Below are 19,613 nucleotides of genomic sequence, written 5' to 3'. Positions count from 1 at the left end.
TCCCAATTGCCTGGTGTATTCATCTACCAGGACACTTGTTTCACTGTACTGAAATAGCATATACCTTGAGGTGCTTGGTATATTTGTCTATAGTAGCACTTGCTTCCACTCTCCCCCACATTGACATCTCATGCATCCGTGCTTGCCTGGGGCTTGCTGCAGCATGTCGTTTTGCTTGGTTTCAAACATTCTTATTGGCATTCGAACTTTTTCTTTTCTTTGATTGCATTTGAACAACTGTTGTCCCTTTCTGTCATTAGCAAATTCATACAGTTCAGACATACACTGGCGTGGGTTGTAACACCCCGGGGTCCACCGCTGCTTTAGGCAGACACACTGGCTCGTCTTTACGTCTCCAAACTTGCTTGCGCTTCCACAGTGATGTCCCTTCCGTCGGGAATGTGCAGATGCTCTGTCAGCGTCCGACGTGGCTCTGCGAGCAACCGCCAGCTTCCCTGGACCGGAGAGTGCCGTTTGCTTGGGCTGTCGTTTTCACTGGAGTTTCTGCTCGGCCTCCAGCGCCTCTCTGTGGCTTTCCTTCCTCTGCTCTCCACTTTTCATCTTGCCACACCAGTCTGGATACCTCAAGGTCAGGAGGGGCTCCTTGTCCCCTCCTGCACAGTTCTCTTGTACAGCGCCTCTGCCATTTCTAAATATATCCTGCATATTAGGCTTCTCTTGATATGCATACACTCCTTCCTCGTCTCAGAACATGAGGGTTTAGGGGAGCTTAAGTCCATAGATGTTACTGGATTTATTGGATGTGGTTGTTCAAATGTTTCACAGAAAGACACAAAAACCATAAGATGTTATATATGAGTGGTGAGTTTTCTAGTCATAAATGGGGGCTTAACTAGAGTGATTTAGAGGAATGGTTTTCTGACTTACTACAGAATCATTCTGGAGCTGTTAGATGGCAACAAGCCATTAAGGACTTTGGGATTCCAGTCTTCCTCAAAGGAAAGAGGGGAATACTTGTCTCATCCGATGGAGTCACCACCTCCCCCCGGCAGCTGTCACCTCCCAGGTGATCCTTCTTTATAGAGTCGCCCCCAGGATCCATATCAGGCAGTGACTGCCGTTCCTGGACCACCCCGGAGGGGGCCACCGTGGGAAAAATCAGTGATGACTCCACTGGATTCATCACAGTAGCCAAAGCAAACGTGTTATAGCAGATATTTTTGTAATCCTTTCCAGGCCCACTATAAGCAGGGCAAATGCTACCTGAAGTTGCAAGTGAGTGAATGCAATCTAGAATTCCAAGAGCCAAGGAGTAGTAGCATACCTGCAGGAACCAGCATGGCTGAATGAACGTAGAAGATTAGTAGGTACACTACTGTAACACAAATAAATAATCACAAATATTGGATTACATTTGGAGTAAGCTGACAAACAAAACCATACAATTAAATTAGAAGGAGTGAAAGAGTGGAACATAAGACCCTCCAAATTCCAAAATTGTGGTAAGGCGAGATAACGAAAAGTGGGATTGAACCCTCCCCCACCCCAACATCAACTAAAGGATTGCACTGAATAGCATTAATATTGGCCCAAACACTGACAATTCGGCCAATAAAATAGTATTTTAAATGGGTTAATGTGTTTTAATCTTCTTGTTCCTCAACACATCCTCCCAATTTAAAGTTGTGTGTGATGTTAGAATGAGAAATGGAATAAGTGCCAATGCACTGGTCTTCAAACGGTGGGGCTGACAAGCCTGGGCGGGCCTGAAGGATGTCATGGGGCCGGCAACGCGCACATTTTGGAAGTACCTCCAGGGTGGCCAAAATATTATACGTGGATGTACTGGACAAAAGCAAATAAATTGAACATAGATGAACATGATCCAACGGTCTGTGAATCAACTAACAATTCTCAAATGTTCTGCTTACTCACCCTAAAACACTGAATATACGACATACCAATACAACAACCGTTTTTTCTAACTGAACCTACCAACAGCACATCTAAGCTATTGCGCGTGTCCCTCTCATCCCACTAACAAACCATTATCCCCTCGCATCTGCAGCACTTACCCCCCCCTAGCTTCCTTCCGTTTCAGATCCACCTGCGTGCCAAGAGACCGCGTAAGTGGCAGCAGTGCGCGGTACAAGACCAAATAACTAGGAGTCAAAGTGGGAGGGAACTGAAGGATACGACATTCCCTTACTTCTTGGGGAAACCAGTCATCGTTCCCTTACTTTATGCTCCCCACAATACCATTCCAGGACGGCAACTTTATAAAAAAATAAAACAAATTATTTCATCCCCAATGGGGACTAACGTGGGATCTGCTGCTGATTTCAAGCCGTGCAACATTGCACTGCGCTATCTCGCAGGTGCTGGAAGAGAATTATTTATTTCAATAGGAGATACAAAACCCATTCCCAAGCAGCCAAAACACCCAGCTTGAATGGATGTAGGCTCAGACTTGTTAGCAGGCAGCGCGAGGGGTGTGTCTGTGGCTGGCCATGTTCTTCAAGAGGTGTGAATGGAAGATGGTGAAGGGGAGGCAGCATGAAGGTGCATGTTGAGTGGGACAATGACACTAATGGACGTCATTTAAATGCATTTTCTTTAATTGTGTTTTCTTCAGTCTAACTAGAACTGTTCTAAAACACAATGTTGCAGGGTGGAGTGGAGTGGAGGCAAGGAAGCACCCGGGTATGGGGTTAAAATGGGGCGGGGCAGAGAGAACATAGTTCCACTACTTTTTGTTATACACTTCGACCACTGCAAATAACATAACATAGGCAAAATGTCAGCAACAGCGAAGCTGTGCAGTGTGCCCAACACAGCAAAATACACGGCAGAAAAGATACAGATATTCAACGACAGTTGGCAAGCAGGGAGGAAGGACACTGGGGAAGCTTCCATTGCGTCAGTCATTCTTACATGTCTTTATGTGGGAATTTGTTTAGACCTTTATACACCAATACAAGGGCGTGTCTTACAGTTCCGCAACTAACCGGTCATGCAGGTTACTAGGCAAGGCGAGGTGTACAAGCACGCCAACCTGTCATACAACGACACTTCGCTTTGCAGCGATTATGAAATGAAAGTTGAGTCTTCATATGTGTGCTTCTTTCAAGTAATGCGATGGGAAATCATTCCTAGCCTCGCAAATGGAAAGGAAGCGAGGGGGTGGGGGGACTGGAAGAGGGTGTTCTCTCCTCCGTCGCATCCCAATAAAACATTTGTCTCCGGAACATGAATTATAAACAATTGGAAAAATAACCCCAAGAGAGGAAGCTTTTCAAGTATAAAAGGTAAAAGCTGCATTTGAATGTTTCCTACAGAAAACATTCCTAACATGCGACTTCCCACACATACTGATCGGACGTCCAAGGGTGCCAATGCATTTTTCTGGATCCGACATTGGACGAGACATTTTTGTCGGAATCCCGGATCCGGCAAACTCCAGCCCAATGCCAGCACTTGATATTCCATTCTCCATAAAAGTACACGCATAGCCATGTTTCTAGCGACAAGACCACAATACACTCTAATTTTTAAGCCGTTGCAAGCAGAGGATTGCGCAAACATTAATACACCGACTGCAAAATGAAGCCACACAGCTGTGTATCACATTGTGGGGGTGCTTTAATATGCAAATAAAATATAGTCCTCGAATGTAAAGAGACCCGTTCTCTGAATAACTATCGCTGTGTATCAGAGCGTGATGAACAATCCGGGCACACACAATTTATCTGGTGAAACCGAGAGAGGAGGGGCTAGAAATGTCATAGAACCCCACGCAGAAGATGGAGTCACTCGCTGGTGGTATTTGAAGCAGCACTAATGTTCCCACAGAAGAGGGGTTGTTTAGAAGCGCAGGGGAAAGCGAAGCTCTTCCGTATAAGACCTAAGAGGCGTGTGTAAGAGAAACGAATCGTGAATGCTATAATAAGCTGTTAACTGCGACGCACAGAGAGCCCTGGAAGCACGACCAGCTTTTAAAATGGCATACCTCTTTTATGCAGTTCCCTCAGAGGAATACCGTCTCCGCCCCCGTCGTACGGCAAATAAGGATCGGATGATATGTCCATGGAGATCGCGCAAGTGTGGTGATCTGCGGTGCGGTTCACACGGACTCAAGGAGGGCAGCTGCCATGTTAGAACAGTCTTTGGACTGTGTGTGCTGCTCTTTAACAGCAACCCAGCACTGCCTCGGCTCGTGTCGTCATCACAGGGAAATGACTGGAGCCTGGTTGCTAGTGGCTACAATCTAGCAGAGCTTTGAAGGCGGAACTGAACGCTCTTCCAGCGTGCCCGCTACACTTGAAGGTGACTAAGCTAGATGTATACCAGGAAACGCTCATCCTGGTAGCGTCGTAATCCGTCAACCCACGCAGTAAAAACCAGAGCAAATTTGACCTCGAGGTAATACTTACGCAAACATATATTACAATATGCACATTCGGAAAACACAATTGTCAGTGTGTTCTCCGGTTGTTTCGAACAACACATTCCATTGAAAAACCACGGTAAAAATGTTTTCAGCAGGGCTACACGTGGGAACAAAAGAGTGAGTACTAACACACAAGGAGCACGGAGTTGTGAACGCGCACATATTAATTGCCCCATCCCTTTGGAGCCGACGAAACTCCGCCATCGCGAGCAGGTGACGCAGGATGTCAGCGCTCGGCTAGAAAGACTCCACCGCCGCGCTCGAGCAGGAAGTATCCGGCAGACTACCTATTTTTAGCTAATTATAAAACGTACGCACTATTCACCATTTGGATCTAAGATTTACTTCACTAACAAAACACTAATGGCCCGATTCTCATCAAGGTGTTAAGTACCGAAAAGGACGTTAAAAGGGTTAACGACCTTTTCGGTACTTAAGACATATTCTAAAGGTAGGCAAGAATGCGCCACTTTCGGAGTTACATGTGGCGGTTGCCAGAATGGGTTGGAAACCAACCTAGCAACCGCCACATTTGTAAAAATGGATTTTTGGAAGCTATTCTTGTGGCACTCCTCCAGTTTAATATGTGCGCTAAACTAGCGCACATATACGGTACCCTTTTGGTGCCGTTAAACTGGAGGAGTGGCACAGAAGCCTTGTTTGGTGTAAATGGAAGTGTTCATATACACCCGTGTTGTATATGGACACATTCATGTACACCAAAACAAACAGCTTCAATGTTGAAGCTGCTCGCTTTGGTGTAAATGAAAGTGTTTATATACACTGCACGGGTGTATAGGAACACTTTTAATTAAATCAATGCGAGCAGCTTCAACGTTACATTCTGCAACGTTGAAGCTGCTGGCTTTGGTGTAAATTAAAGTGTTCATGTACACCACACGGGTGTATATGAACACTTTCCTATACACCAAAGTAAGCAGATTCAACATCCTGCAATGTTGAAGCTGCTCACTTTGGTGTATCCGCAGCATTTTCGTTAAATAACGATTCCCTCGTTATTTAACGAAAATTCTGCAATCTGGCTGTTTCCATTAGAAACAGGCGGATTACAGCGAAAGCACTGTCGTGCTTTGCGATGACGCCCAGGCCCACTTCAAAATAGCAGTGGTGCCTGGGCATCAAGACATGGCGCAGTGAATCGTGCTATTTAGCACGTTCACTGCGCCATGATGAGAATCGGGGTCCTAAGGGCCCCGATTCTCATGTAGGTGTTAAGTACCGAAAAGGATGGTAAAAGGCTTAACTACAGACCTATTCTGAAGGTGGCGCATTCTTCCGAAGTTGGAAGGAATGCGCCACTTTCGGAATACATGTGGCGGTTGCTACGATGGGTTGGAAACCAACCTAGCAACCGCCACATTCGTAAACTGGCTTTTTGGAAGCCTTTTCTTGTGGCAATCCTCCAGTTTAATATGTGCGCTAAACTAGTGCACATTTATGGTACCCTTTTGGTGCCGTTAAACTGGAGGAGTGCCACCAGTGTAAATGGAAGTGTCCATACACCCATGTTGTTTATAGACACTTTCATGTACACCAAAGCAAGCAGCTTCAACATTGCTGCAACGTTGAAGCTGCTTGCTTTGGTGTACATGAAAGTGTTCATATACAACACACGGGGGCCTGATTCTCATCATGGTGCAGTGAACGTGCTAAATAGCACGATTACTGCGCCATTTTGTGACGCCCAGGCACCACTGCTATTCTGAAGTGGGCCTGGGTGTCATCGCAAAGCACGACAGTGCTTTCGCTGTAATCCGCCTGTTTCTAATGGAAACAGGCGGATTGCAGAATCTCAGCATCATTTTCGTTAAATAACAAGGGAATCGTTATTTAATGAAAATGCTGCCGATCCTATACACCAAAGTAAGCAGCTTCAACATTGCAGGACGTTGAAGCTGCTCGCTTTGATGTAAATGAAAGTGTTCATATACACCTGTGCAGTGTATATGAACACTTTCATTGTATACCACAGCGCCCTTGTGCCATTCAGGGGTAGGGTCCATTGCGTTCCCTGGATCTGGTGTAGGGACTGCACCCTTGTGCCGTTCAGGTTAGTGTGTTCCTGGACCTTTCCGACTTCTCTTTTGCTATGTTGGCAACAAGTGTCGATCGGTTTCTGGTCTCTGGACCCCAATAAATTGCAGAGGTAAAACTGTCATCTAGGCTCAATGCTAAACATCTGCTGCATACATGTAGGTTAAGGCTGCTTGGGGGTTGGAAGGAAGCGGGGCACTGGTAGTCGTATAGTCAGTAATTTTAATTTCATGTTTGTTTCCCCTACTGTCTGTTAGTGTGACCTCATGCCTTTTCACCTGAACTCCTGGCACGCTGGTATTATACAAATCCACGGGCCGAGTTGAGCTGTATTACAGAGTCATAAACATGATTGTGAACCACCACTGCTTTTCTATGATGGTGCATTTGGTTGAAAGCAGCATTCAACAATGCTGTGTAAGCGCAGAAACGCCAAACCCTGCTAGCCTAAGCGCAGAAACGAGCTAACCCTGCAATGTCAACTTTTACGCTTGCGACTTAACTTGCTCCCGACAAAAGACATTTTAGGTGATGGGACTAATCCGGTCTTCCTGGTCCATATTCAAACACCATGGCTCGTTGCATTGATTTCCCAGGAACACATCTTCACATGGACCCCCATATATCCCACTATAGTGTACCACCCATTTGGATTCAAATATAGGATTAACCTGAGATTATTTGCAAGTCGGAGTTGATGATATTCTAAAAGGATTGTGTCTGTTTGGGAATATTTTAGTAACTCGGTATGCCTATAATTACGAATACAATTTAAGTAAACTAACTTAAGGCTTCTGTGCTCCATTAAGTGACTTGAGGGCATGGCTCCTAAAGCTCTTTGCAGTGCCTTTTTATTACCCTGTATCACAGGGTCATAAACATGCTTGTGGACCACCACCGCTGTTCTATGAGGCTGCATTTGCTCGAAAGCAGCATTCAACAATGGTACAAGCCTTTGTCATCCAGTAATGTCACCAAAATGTTGTAATAAGACCTGATATTGTAGTCAATCCAAGCCAGGCAGTTTCCCCCCGAATTAACCTAAAGTACCAGCAGATAACCAACTGGTTCAAGTTCCCTGGAATGCACTCTCCAATTCAAATGGAGAGAAAGGTAATCAATCATAATAGCAGGGTTTATGTTGAGAGACGTAACCGATATAAATATCTCTTGCAAAACAAAGAAGTAATCCAGTACATTTCTCTGGGGGCCTTTCCCAGGTCTGGTGCGTTGGGTCATCCCCTAACACATTTCCGTTGATAGTACTCAAGTCCCAAGCTTCCATCAAGGACACAAACACCAAACCCCTTTCAACAATAGCAGAGTTAACCCTGCAATGCTTATTAGTAGACAGCCAGTCAACGCACAGGGTGTTCAAATCACCACAAATGATTATGGAGTTAGAATTCCTGTGAGTTTGTCAACAAAATATCTTTTTAATGACGTTGGGAAATCCTTGCTGGGTTCCATCAGATGTTCAATAAAAGAGTATGAGTAAGGTCCGGATAAATTGAGTGATCCCACTCAAGATCAACAGCCTGCATAAAAGCATTTGGTAGGGCAAAAAGAGTAGGATCAACACAAAGATCTGTTCCAATACCACAGAGCAATCCAGATGCCGGACACCCATTCTCCCTTTTATATGTGGGTTTTGTAGGGAACTCAGGGAGGCAACAGTAAAGACAGACGCAAGTGATCACAGTTCAAGGGTGTTTATTAAAGTGTATAATGGTTATGAAAAATGCCTAATCTAACCCTGAATCTAAGATGGGACCAAGCTACAACCATCAAACAATAATAAGCAGTCCTAGTGGCGTCTTGCCAAATAAAAAGGGCCTATACTAAAAAAAACGATTGCCAATCCTTACAACTAAGTTACAAAATAGTGTGGGATAATGTTCTCAAGAAAATAAAGAAGTGTTCACCAAATGATAAGTCAGGATGGTATGGCTGGGGTCTCCCTTCAAGTTTTTAGCACGGGACAAGGCAGGACCTTTGAGCACAGCACACTCCTGGGCCTCGCCAGCACGAGGTTACAGTTCCTTTCAACGATGATAGGACCTTCTGGGGCCAAGTCTGTTTCCTGCAAAGTCTCTTGCCTTAGAAGGCCTGCTGCACCATAAACAAACAAAAGTTCCTTTGGTAATTTTTAAGGTTGGGTGATTGCTATTTGCCCCTTTTGATCTCCCTCAGCCGGGCTTGGATCCTTCTTGCAACGTTAGTCTCCCTCAATCTGGTTCACTACGGCCTTTCACTCAAAACGTAATCATTCAAAAGTCTCAATGTCTTTTTAAACAACTATCCATTGTGGACATCCGTCAGCCGGGTTCACACTGGTCACCACAATGTTCATGGGTATATCACTATTTACTGTCAATTCGCAGGCATCCCTCGGTCGGGTTCACATTTGCCAGTTTCACAGTTCAATCAGTTTTCTCCAATGTGTCAAAGACTTTCGAGTGTATGAGGGGTTTTGCTCGACCCTCGTAGGACCACTTTGACACTTCACACCGGCCTCTCCTAAGACATCCTGGCTCTCGTAGTTGCAAAAAAACAAACAACCAAAAAAGGCTTCAGTCAGATTCCTTCAAATGAGCATCGGGTAACGCCGGACCACTCTGCTTCTGAACCTTTTACCAGCGTTCCTTTAAAGTTCAATTACACAAGTTCTTTGTCCAACAAGGTTGCCGCCTGCAAGCTTGGGACCAGCACAGTTCGGTTCACTATCTGTTTTCTCGGACTCACCGGCTGTGCTGAACTGTTGGAGCTTCTTGTCTCGGGAGTCAAGGACGGCACCAAGGCAGCAAGCGCGTCTCCCAGCTTTGGCTATCAGCGCGGGAGGGCACATGCGCCGTTGACACCTCACACACCACACGCCATACCAACATCCAGAAGGCTCTCTTGGATAAAATAGCACTGCTACAATCTAAAATGAACGCGAAAAAAATGTATGTTACTCTCTGACCCTGATTACAAACAATATCCTAGCAAGACTTCCACCTTTGAGCCCACCTGCAAACCATTTAGTTTCTCACCCCTGTCAACTTGGGAAGTGGAAAATATTATTAGGAAACTCAAACCATCTAATTGCCAAGGTGACGCCTGCCCTGCCCCTATCATCAAAACAGCTGCACATGACCTTACGCCAATCACCAACCTTATCAATGTCTCGTTCAAAACTGGAGTAGTGCCTGATAACTTAAAAGACGCTTGGGTCATTCCTCTAATCAAAGAAACGACTCTTGACCCTGCCAACCCATCTAACTATAGACCTATAACAACGGTACCCTTTTTACTAAAAATATTGGATAGAGCAGCTTACATGCAAATACAGGCTTACTTAGAATCCAACAACCTATTGGGACTGAGGCAATCCGGCTTCCGACCAAGACATGGCACAGAAACTGCCTTCATAGATCTCACCATACAAATTCAAGTATTAAAAGACAATGGTAAATTAGCACTCCTCCTCCTGCTTGATCTGTCAGCAGCTTTTGATTTGGTCAATCACCAAACACTCTGCCACCATCTGAAATCTGCAGCTCATTTCTCCGACTCAGCCACTTCCTGGATCAGCTCCTTCTTGGCTAACAGAACTATGAGGGTCTTCTCTCCCACTGACTCTGCTGAACCTTCCCTGGTACCCTGTGGGGGTTCCGCAAGGCTCTTGTGTGTCCCCTACGCTTTACAATGTCTTTACAAAGCCCCTGTTCGACATCCTTGACTATCTGGGTGTTATGTATACTAACCATGCGGACGACACCCAGATACTCATTCCCATCTCTGGAGACTATGCAACTGACGGCAAAACCCTCAACGAAATCTACTCAGTGATACAAGCTAGGATGGCGCAACATGGTCTTTGTCTAAACGACGAAAAAACTGAGCTGCTAATCCTTGGTACACACGCTAAACTGAAGAAACTAAACAATGCCTTCAAATCATTTCCTATAGATGGTAACTCCATTACCGTCTCCAACAACACTAAAACTCTTGGCATTTACCTTGACGCCACCTTATCCTTCTCCAAACAAACTAACGCGGTAGCAACATCATCCGCATATACATGCAAACTAATCACCGCCTACAGGCCTTTCATTACCACACCTAATTGCATCACACTTGCTAGAACTCTAGTTCTGTTCAAATTTGATTACTGTAACGCCCTTTACTTGGGTACTAGTCACAAAAACATGAACAAGTTACAAGTAATTCAGAATAATGCCATCAGGGCAGCCCTCAACATCCCGAAGAAGTCGCATATCTCTGAGACTAGACCCAACCTGCGTTGGCTTCCGGTAGAGCACAGAATATCGCTCAAAACTCTTGCGCTAACAAACAAAGCTAGGGCCAACCTTGCTCCAGCCTACCTTACTAACCAACTCACTTCGCATACCTCCTCAAGACCACTCAGAGTGGCCCAAATGCACACAATGTCCATACCGAGATTCAAACTCCATATTTCGGGAGGGGCTAGCTTCCCTGTACTGGCATCAAAGTTATGGAACACACTCCCTGCTTCTCTTAGATCAGAAACCTCCTTCCATGTATTCAAGCACAACACCAAACGTTGGCTTCAGGAAATGGATACAATGACAGTCTAACTTCCTTGGTTCATTAGGTTTGTCTCCTGCCTACTGTACTTTGTATTTACTACTTATTTATTTGCTTTACCATTACTGAATGTGTTTGCTTGTCCATTATCTCCTTGTAAATGGGGAGAGCTTGAGTCTCCTGCCTTGATCAACTGTATCTTCTTTGATCTATTGTATGTAACTGTACCGTTCTGTAACCTTTATGTAATATGATGCGCCCGATGGCTGCGCCTTACAAATAAAATAAATCCAAATACAAATACGGCAGCTAGGCTTCCCAGTCTTTTGATTTCACTTTCAGAGGCTTCGAAGGTCCGGAATAAATGGTTCCTTGTGCGTTCGGCCTTGCTCAAAGTGTGCTCTTATGCTCCACCTTTTATTCCTGTGGGGAAGGGAAAGGGCAAGGGCTGTCAGGTGTGCATAGTTATTGTCAATTGCCCGACTCTACCTGACCCTTGGGTTAGGACATGTCAGGTAAGCGGCTCTAGTGTTAGTCCGTTGTTTGTCACAGTGTAGGAAAGTGTTTGTGTTGGAAAAGGGGGTGCGGGTAGAGTTTTTGAATATCCCACAGGGTAGGATGGGGAAAAGGTGTTACAGGGAAGGTGGTAGCACATCTCACCTGTCGGTGTCCCATTTCCATACCTCAAGGACCTCCCCCACGCCCCCATGTCCCCAGGGTGTTTATTAATAGGGTATCTTTACGGTCCTCTGGTTCTTGTGCTCCTAGTGCCTCGATGTAGGTTTCAAAGTTTCATTTCCACTGTGCCATGGTATTGTTGGTGGGCCCAGTGTTTGCATAAATGTCAATGGTGGTGCAATATCTTGTGCCATGGGTGATCTCTTTCATGCTCAACCACCATCAAAGCTTATCTGCATGCACTTCTCTTTTGACGTTATTTGGTTTTTCCAGTATCTCACACGTCGTTACCACAGTGAACGCGAGTTTACATTTTTCATGAATCCCTGTTGCAAATAAAGACTTTTACCCAGATTACTGTTCATTAACCCGGCTTTATTATAACCTAAAGCTCCCTTTTGTTTCGCTCAGCTCCCTCAGAACTGCGTGCCTTCACAGTCGCCCATGAGAGTGCCATCACTCCTTGCACTCCCCTTAGCTCAGTTCCTGCACTGCTCTGTGTGTGATAGGCGTTCTACTCCCAAAGCAACTGGACTTACTCTGCCTAACAAACTTGGATTCAAGAGGATAAGCCAACAATATAAATTGATCTTACTCCAAAAGACTACATTTTCATCTCAAAGTCTCATATCAATAAACATGGTAGCAGAGCTGACTAGCCATTATCTTTAAATCTGAACTACAGCTATCTGTTAGTTCAGATCTACCCAGCCCCAACTGTGAACTGCTAAGCTTTTCACCTTAAATTCAACCACATGGCTCTGTAAACATTTAGACCACCAGGGCCCAAAATAATTTCATTAATAATTATTAATCTGTCAGATCTCTTCACAAATGGAAAACCACAATGTAATACTCCTGGGCGACTTTCACTTTTAGACCAAAACAGGCAAGTCTACTCTTAATTTTAAATTTGTTTCTTGCACATAAAGATAATGCATTGTCACAGATACACGTAGGAGTATTACCAATACATCATTATGAGTTCAAGGCAGTCCATGTAGTGCAACAAATTCAGCAAACAAAACTAAAAACGTAACTTTCCATACATAAACAAGTCCTGTGTACAAGGGTAAAGACAGGAATAGGTCTGGCCGTTGAGTACACAATACAATACAATTAGCCTGGGCATCTCCATGTAAGCGACCGCGAGGGGACATCATCTAGGCATGAACGGGCGACAGTATTACTTGAAGTTTAGCTACATTTCCAATGGGTAAGTAACTGAGGGTCTCATGGTGGTTTATCGTCACACGGGAGGAACACAGTTGAGATTTTTGATTTCTAAGCTGTAAATGTGTCGGTGAAACTATCACCTTGAGAGTGTATCGATGCACCCCATGCTTTTGTTTCAGCTTCGCTCCAAATCTTAAAATAGCAAAGCCATATTTTCAATTGAGGACACTTCGGAGATTCCCAGGACATGGCGATGTGTCTCTTGGCAAGCACAAACACTAAATCCATACGTTTGTTGACATGTTTGAGTCTGTTCAGTCTAGCGGGGTCCAGTCATATCTAGTGACCCTGGCTGCCCTGCATACTTGTTCAATTTGGCCCCAAAAATACCTCGATTTTAACACGTCCAGAACATATGGATAAGGTCTGCATTGTCTTGGTAGCACCAGGGGCATGTGGGTGGTGTGGTTTTACAAAATGTGCCTATTCTGTCTGGGGTCACGTACGTGTGGTGAAGAACATTATCTGTAGCAGTCTAAATCTAGCATTGCGAGACACATATTTGGGGAAACTTAGCACCCGGTCCCATTCTGAATTAGTGATTCCAGCACCCACGTCTGCTTCCTAACGGGATCTCAGCGGAGGGCTTCCGATACCAGAGGCCCACAACAAGCAACCGTAGTCTCGATACTGGCCTCCAACCGTCTTCCAGCTTGTAGACCAGGGACAGGAGTGGCGATTCCTCCAGTTCCTCAGGTCACCCGCTCCATCTACACCTGGCAACCCCCCTCACCTTGTATCTCAAAAATGGACCCTTGGGAAGGCCCAACTGTCAGTGCAGGCGTTGCAGGTCTCTAAAGCTCCTGCCGTCATATAGGCCCCCCCAGGTATATGTACCAAATTCCTCCCATCGCCTAGCTCCGACCAGGTCTTCTCTGCTTGTGCACACATCTGCCACAATTGGGGTATCAGGGGAGAAGGGGTGGGTCACCTTGAGTACCTTCAGGTCTCTAGACCAGATTTGCTTGCCTAGCGCGACCAGCTGAGGCAAGGAGTTTATGCAGCTTTCCGGGAGCTAAAATACTTTAAGTTTAGCTGGCGAGACCAAGTGTTGCAGCAGTGCCGTTTCAGTCGTGGGAGTGGTCGAGAGCCACTTTTGACACAAAGCTCAATTGGGCAGATAAATAGTACAGCTCGAGTCTCGGCAATTGCGTCCCACCATCCTTATAAGGCAAGTTCAACACCTCAAGGGACAGTTTACGGTGACCTGAGCCCCACAGGAAGTCTCTAATTAGGGAGTCCACTGAGCAAAAAAGGCTGCCCGTATATAGTAATGGATGTTAGTGAAGTTGTTTAGAAACCTGGGAAGGACAATCATTTTCAAAACGGCAATTCAACCCATAAGTGACAGCGGCAGCCAAGAACCAGAAGGCTATGGACCTCTTGAGGTAGTTCACCACCCTGAATGTGTTGCGTGTGTGTGTGTGTGTGTGTCTCTTTTGGGGAGTGGGTGACATGTATTCCCAGGTATCTGAAGGATTGCGTTTCCCAGGTGAGGCCCAGGTCAGTTAAGTCAGCCATGTTTCTTTCCCGAAGCCCGCGCAGAGGGAAAATGCAGGATTTCCCCTTGTTAAAGGAGATCCCAGACAATTCTGCAAACCTGTCCAGTACGTCCAAGATCATGGGGAGGTTGTGTTGTGGTTCACAAATGTAGAGCAGAATGTCATCCGCTTAAAGTGATATCAGGTGGCTGTAGCCTCCAATCTGAATGCCTGCTTCTAAGTATTCCTAGCGGAGAAATGCTGCCAAGGGTTCCATGGATAATATATATAGCATGGGCGAAAGAGGACAGCCCTGACGGGTGCCCCGACCTATATTCCAAGTTCCGGAGATCTGACGACCAGACTTCATTCGAGCCATTGGTAAAAAGTGTATAGCAGCACCACCCAAAGGACAAATTTGCCCCAAACCTCTGCAGCGAGGCAATCAGACGCTCCCAGTATACAGTCGAATGCCTTAATAGCGTTGAGAGACACCACTACATACTGTTCCCTAGGTGAGCTTGTTTGGTCAATGATATGTTGCAGTTTGCAGAGGTTTAATGCTGTGCTGCGGCCTGGCACAAACCCTGTTTGGTCTGTGTGGATCAGGGATGTAATAACTATGTAGGCAAACCGCCAGAACCGCTGTGAGTATCTTAACATCTTAATTCAATAGAGCAAGAGGGCGGTAAGATTCACACCTGTCCATTGGTTTCCCGGGTTTGGGGATGGTATTAACCAGGTCTCCCTCATGCTAGCCGGTAAAACTCCACGTTCATAGGCCTCCTGGTAGACCTTTAAGAGCATTGGGGCTAAGGTAAAGCCATAGGCTTTCTAGAACTCAGCCCAAAGCCCATCACTGCCTGGTGACTTAAGGTGGAAAGGGAAGTGATCGCTTAGCTTATTTCTTCTACAGTGATTGGTTGGTACAGGGAGGTTTGCTGGTGTGCTGTTCTCCTAGGGAGTCAGATCATTGAAAAAAGCCTCCCTTATGTCTGTTTGGGGGACTGGGTCATTGTGGCTGTATAAGTGGTAATGGTGTCATTGATTGCCTTTTGCGATCTCCAGGAAACCCCACACTGGTCCAGTAGCAGTGTGGTCAGGGGCCTAGGGTGTTCACGCTTACAGAGGCATGCCAGTATCCTCCCAGGCTCATCACCTTCCTTGTGGGCACAGACGTTCCGTGAGTCAGTCAAATTTAGACAATCTATCCCATGCGTTTTGGCACCTGATACAGGCTTCAGCCAATTCCCTTTCAGTTTCCTGGCAGCTTAGGTGGTGGGCCTCTAATTCTTTAATCTCATCTCAGTGGCCTCCAGTTCCTCTCGCAGTTGTCGGCGAATGCCCCCCGCGCTTGATACAGCCTCCCTCCCCGGGTGACTACTTACATTGTTTCCCAGATGGTGTCCCAACTATCCACGCTCCCGACATGGAGTTCAAAAAAGTTAAAGAGAGGTTCCTAGTTTACTCCTAAAAATCTCATCTGTCAGTGCCTCAGCTGGCATCTGCCAGGTAGGAATGGGAGATCTGGGGCCTGTGAGGTTCCACTCAATCAGCGGCCCATCTATTCCGGACTTCAGAGTTCGGGTAATTGCCCTGACCCGACAAGAAAGTTATAAATTCTAGTGTGACGTTTGTGCAGAGACGAGTAGAAGGAGTACTCCCTCCTTCTTCGGCATATCTCCTTCCAAACGTCGACCAAGTCTGTTAACGTGGCATTCAGGGCCATGGATGCTGGGGGAGGGCCACCCTGTGGAGGAGAGGACCTATCAAGTGTTATGTTTCTGACACAATTAAAGTCGCCTCCCCATATGATGAAACCCTCCCGCCTGGGTGTGACAAGGTTACATAGCATGCGTATGTGGGACGGGATGGCATGATTCGGGAAGTATGAATGAATAATGCAGATTTCTCTATGGTCAAAGTAGCCTTGTATGATTAAGTATCTCCCCTCATTATCTTTCATAATCTCAAGCGGTTGGAAAGGGAACGATCAGTTGATCCAAGTGAGCACTCCCCTGGAGTTTTTTGAGTACGTGGCCCCATACCCAGTCCCGCCCCAGCGGTTCAGTAGCGCCTCTTGTTCTTCGGCTACTAGGTGGGTTTCTTGGAGCAAGGCTATAGAGCTTTTTCGGAATTGTAAGTAGGATTTCACCCTGTTTCTACGAAGGTATGAATTGAGGCCCGCACATTCCAGGTTAATACTCCAATAGTAGCCATGTTGTCGTCATGTATTGGGCGGACCTAGAGGGGCAGGGGGGCCGCGCCGATGTGCCGAATTAGTTTCCTGCCCAACCCTGACGTTCTTCCATGCATATCCACTTGTCACTCGCAACTCCCACCAGTTAAGCCAGACCTAATCCCTTGCGTGCCAGAATGTATGGATTAAACAGAAACGTAACACTACAAACATAACATATTGCCCAACAAAACCTCTTCGTTCAGTAATACCGGTACCACAGGGACCTGGAGTAGCTGTTGCATACTGGACAGAGGGAACAGAAACAGGCTAGATCCCGCTAACTGTTATTAGTGGGTTGGTGAGACCAACAATGGGTAACTGGGCTCCACTCCCCCACCCCCAACAAAAAAGGACATAACAGCGGCATGTGTACTTAGGCTTCATATTCAGCAATGGGAGAAGCCGTAGGCAGATGCCAGGAGTAGAGAGCTCGCCTTGCGGGTGGTGTTGGAGCTGTGTGTTGGCTCAATAACAGCTCTCCAGTATGTGAAAGAGTACCCCACATCAGTGGGGGAAGTTCAGCTGCTCTAGGATAGAGATAGCGAAGCAGAGTTTGCTGGCCCCTCATTTCGTAAAGTATCCAAGTCTTTCTTGTTGGACAGGTTGTTCTGTTCTATCCACATATTAGCCGCTTCAGGGCAGACCACAAAATGCGATTTTCCATTGTAAAGGATCTTCAGCGTGGCTGGATACATAAGCATGTACTTGAGCCCCAGTTGCCTGATCCGTGCCTTCGTAGGTATAAATGTGTTCCTGGCCCTCTGTACTGTAGGGGTGTTGTCCGGGTAGATGGTTATTCTTGTGTTGTCATGTAGTTTCTCACCACCTTCCCTTGAGTGACGCAGAATTTCCTCCCGATCTCGAAAGTTGAGGATCCTAGCGATAACTGGTCAAGAGTGAGATCCTGGGGGTGGCCTCTTCTGGAGGGCTCTGTGAGCTCTCGCGATAGCAAAGCCCTGCAATAATTTGCCCAGGGCAATCTCTTGTAACAGCAGCTTTACGATGTACGGGGTTGGATCCGGCCCCTCTGAACCCTCAGGCAGGCCAATCACTCATATATTGTTCCTACGTGACCTGCCCTCTGCGTCTTCGGCGCGCATTTCCAATGCAGTGTTCCTCCTGTCCAGCTTTTTCACTCTCCCCTCCAGATCCTTGGTGGTGGTCGCAGTATCTTTTATTGTCAGTTCCTTCCGCAGGGACCCTCTCAGATAGTTGCACGACATCCTGCCGGAGAAGCTGTACATCGATTCTGACCTCGTCTATCTTATTTTCTAATGAGGTTCCCAGTGGGGGTCATGTTTTGGAGCCTGAGACAGCGGTTGTTCGGCACCCAGAGTCTGGAGTCTGGGGGGCACTGGTGTGCCTGCCCTGACAAGAAAATAAGTCCATGATAGTGGGCTTTCCTTTGTGTTTTGTCAGTGACATATCAGGGAAGTGATTGTGTAAGAAATGTGCCGCTGTTCGATGCAGTAGATCTGCCCAAGTCCAGAAGTGTACTCTGCGCCTCCGGGGTCTGGTGGTGCAAACACGATCCCTTTTAAGTCAGGCAGTTCTTAATGGTGGTGCAGGCTATGAGTGGGGTGATTGCAGTCTGCAAAAGAAGATGCACCCCTCCGGCGTATTGGGGCTTCAGTGGATCAATACACCTCAATGAGAATTGCCAAAGTTAGATGCTGCTCATCCATGGCCCACTTCCCAGGCAGGGGGGCTGTATCTTTGTAGTCCGGCTCTAGTGCCAGGGCTACTTAAATTGTGGTGCTATTGGTCCCAAGCATTAGTGGCGAGGGCGCGGTAGTCTCAAGCCCCAGCGGGTGAACTGGCAAGCGTACCTGAGGTGTCTGTGGCTGAAGGGGGTGGTGTGCGTCTCACTGGGCGGCGTCCAGCGCTGTCTCAGCGGTGCGAGCCAGGTTCAGGCCCACCCGGCGGTGTCTCAGTCCGTAAGCATTGACCAGAAACTGCTGTCCTTTGGAAAAGTCACCGAGTCCAGCTCCCTCCACAGTAGCTCACTGCACCTCACTACTTGGTGATCCTCTTTTCACTGAGCTTTGGCGGTGTAAGCGCCCTGTCTCTCCCACTCAGAGCCCTGTCTGCAGTGCTCCAGGAATCATTTTGGTACAGCTCTCATGCCCACACTCTGGTAACCCAATACAAAGCACTGTTATGGGGTCTTAACTCTCCCATCTGCAAAGTCCAGGCACTATCAGTCACTGTGCTATCTTATCCCGTGTGCAGCAGCACCTTCTGCAAACAAGCTACCTCCAGTGTGATGAACTTGCTCCATCTCATCTAGTCCTGGGCTGTGTTCTGTATGGTGGCCACCAGGAGCTTATCTTCCCTGCGCCTGGCACGTATTACAACGCTACAAGGCCTCCCTGGCAGCATTTCTTACGAGGCTACGGCACGTCCACCACTGCAGTGGTCTCCCCCAGCGCTGGTTTGCTGTGTGCTGCGCTGGCTCCCGGTTTCCTCTCGCGGCTGTGCTCCAGCGCTCTCAGCGGGTGTTAGTGCTCCCCGGGCTCACCCAGCTTCAGCGCTGATGTTCTTCCCACAACGGCGCTGCTGACAGGCACTTGTCTACTCAGGCAGCCCTGATGCTTTGTCATTTACCAGGCTCGTCAGACTTCTGCCCTCCAGCACACCAGGATCGAGTTGCAGGGTGCTGGGAAGTTGGCAAGCAGAGGCCCGCTCTGGGTGTACTTTGCGGGGGTCGGGAGGTGTGCACCCCACAGTGCCTACGATTGGGGTCCCAGCTTCAGTGGGTCCTGCCAGCACAGGCTAATGCGTGGTCCGTAGGATGTGGGGGGAGGGCACAGACGCCGGTCCCAGCACTCGTCAGCTACTTGCTGTTTGCTTCAGCGGGCACCATCTTGGTGCGGACGGGCTCAGATTACTGCACTCGTTTCTCTGCTTTGCCGTTTTCTTTCGGGATAGGACTCGGTAGGCAGGCGCTGGCTTC

At 47.1% G+C, this 19,613-nt stretch overlaps 1 protein-coding gene across 4 annotated transcripts in view; it reads right to left on the bottom strand.

Moving 5' to 3' along the window:
* CLCN3 (chloride voltage-gated channel 3) overlaps positions 1 to 19,613 on the bottom strand; it is a 1,376,048-nt gene that overhangs the window by 998,935 nt on the left and 357,500 nt on the right. Inside the window, exon 1 of one of the 4 annotated variants that reach the window (XM_069631402.1) lies at positions 3,971 to 4,204. The exons of 2 other annotated variants lie outside the window; for them this stretch is intronic. In XM_069631402.1, coding sequence (XP_069487503.1) covers positions 3,971 to 4,049 — 79 coding nt within the window. In that variant the 5' untranslated portion in view covers positions 4,050 to 4,204. Of the gene's footprint in view, positions 1 to 3,970; positions 4,205 to 19,613 lie in introns of those variants that run through there. One more of the 4 variants, XM_069631404.1, reaches the window with a different exon arrangement.

This window comes from Ambystoma mexicanum, chromosome 6q (genome assembly GCF_040938575.1).
Source record: "Ambystoma mexicanum isolate Mex_15411 chromosome 6q, UKY_AmexF1_1, whole genome shotgun sequence".
Classification (NCBI taxonomy): domain Eukaryota; kingdom Metazoa; phylum Chordata; class Amphibia; order Caudata; family Ambystomatidae; genus Ambystoma; species Ambystoma mexicanum.
Note: the sequence above shows the minus strand (reverse complement) of the source record. Positions and strands in the feature narration are given on the sequence as shown.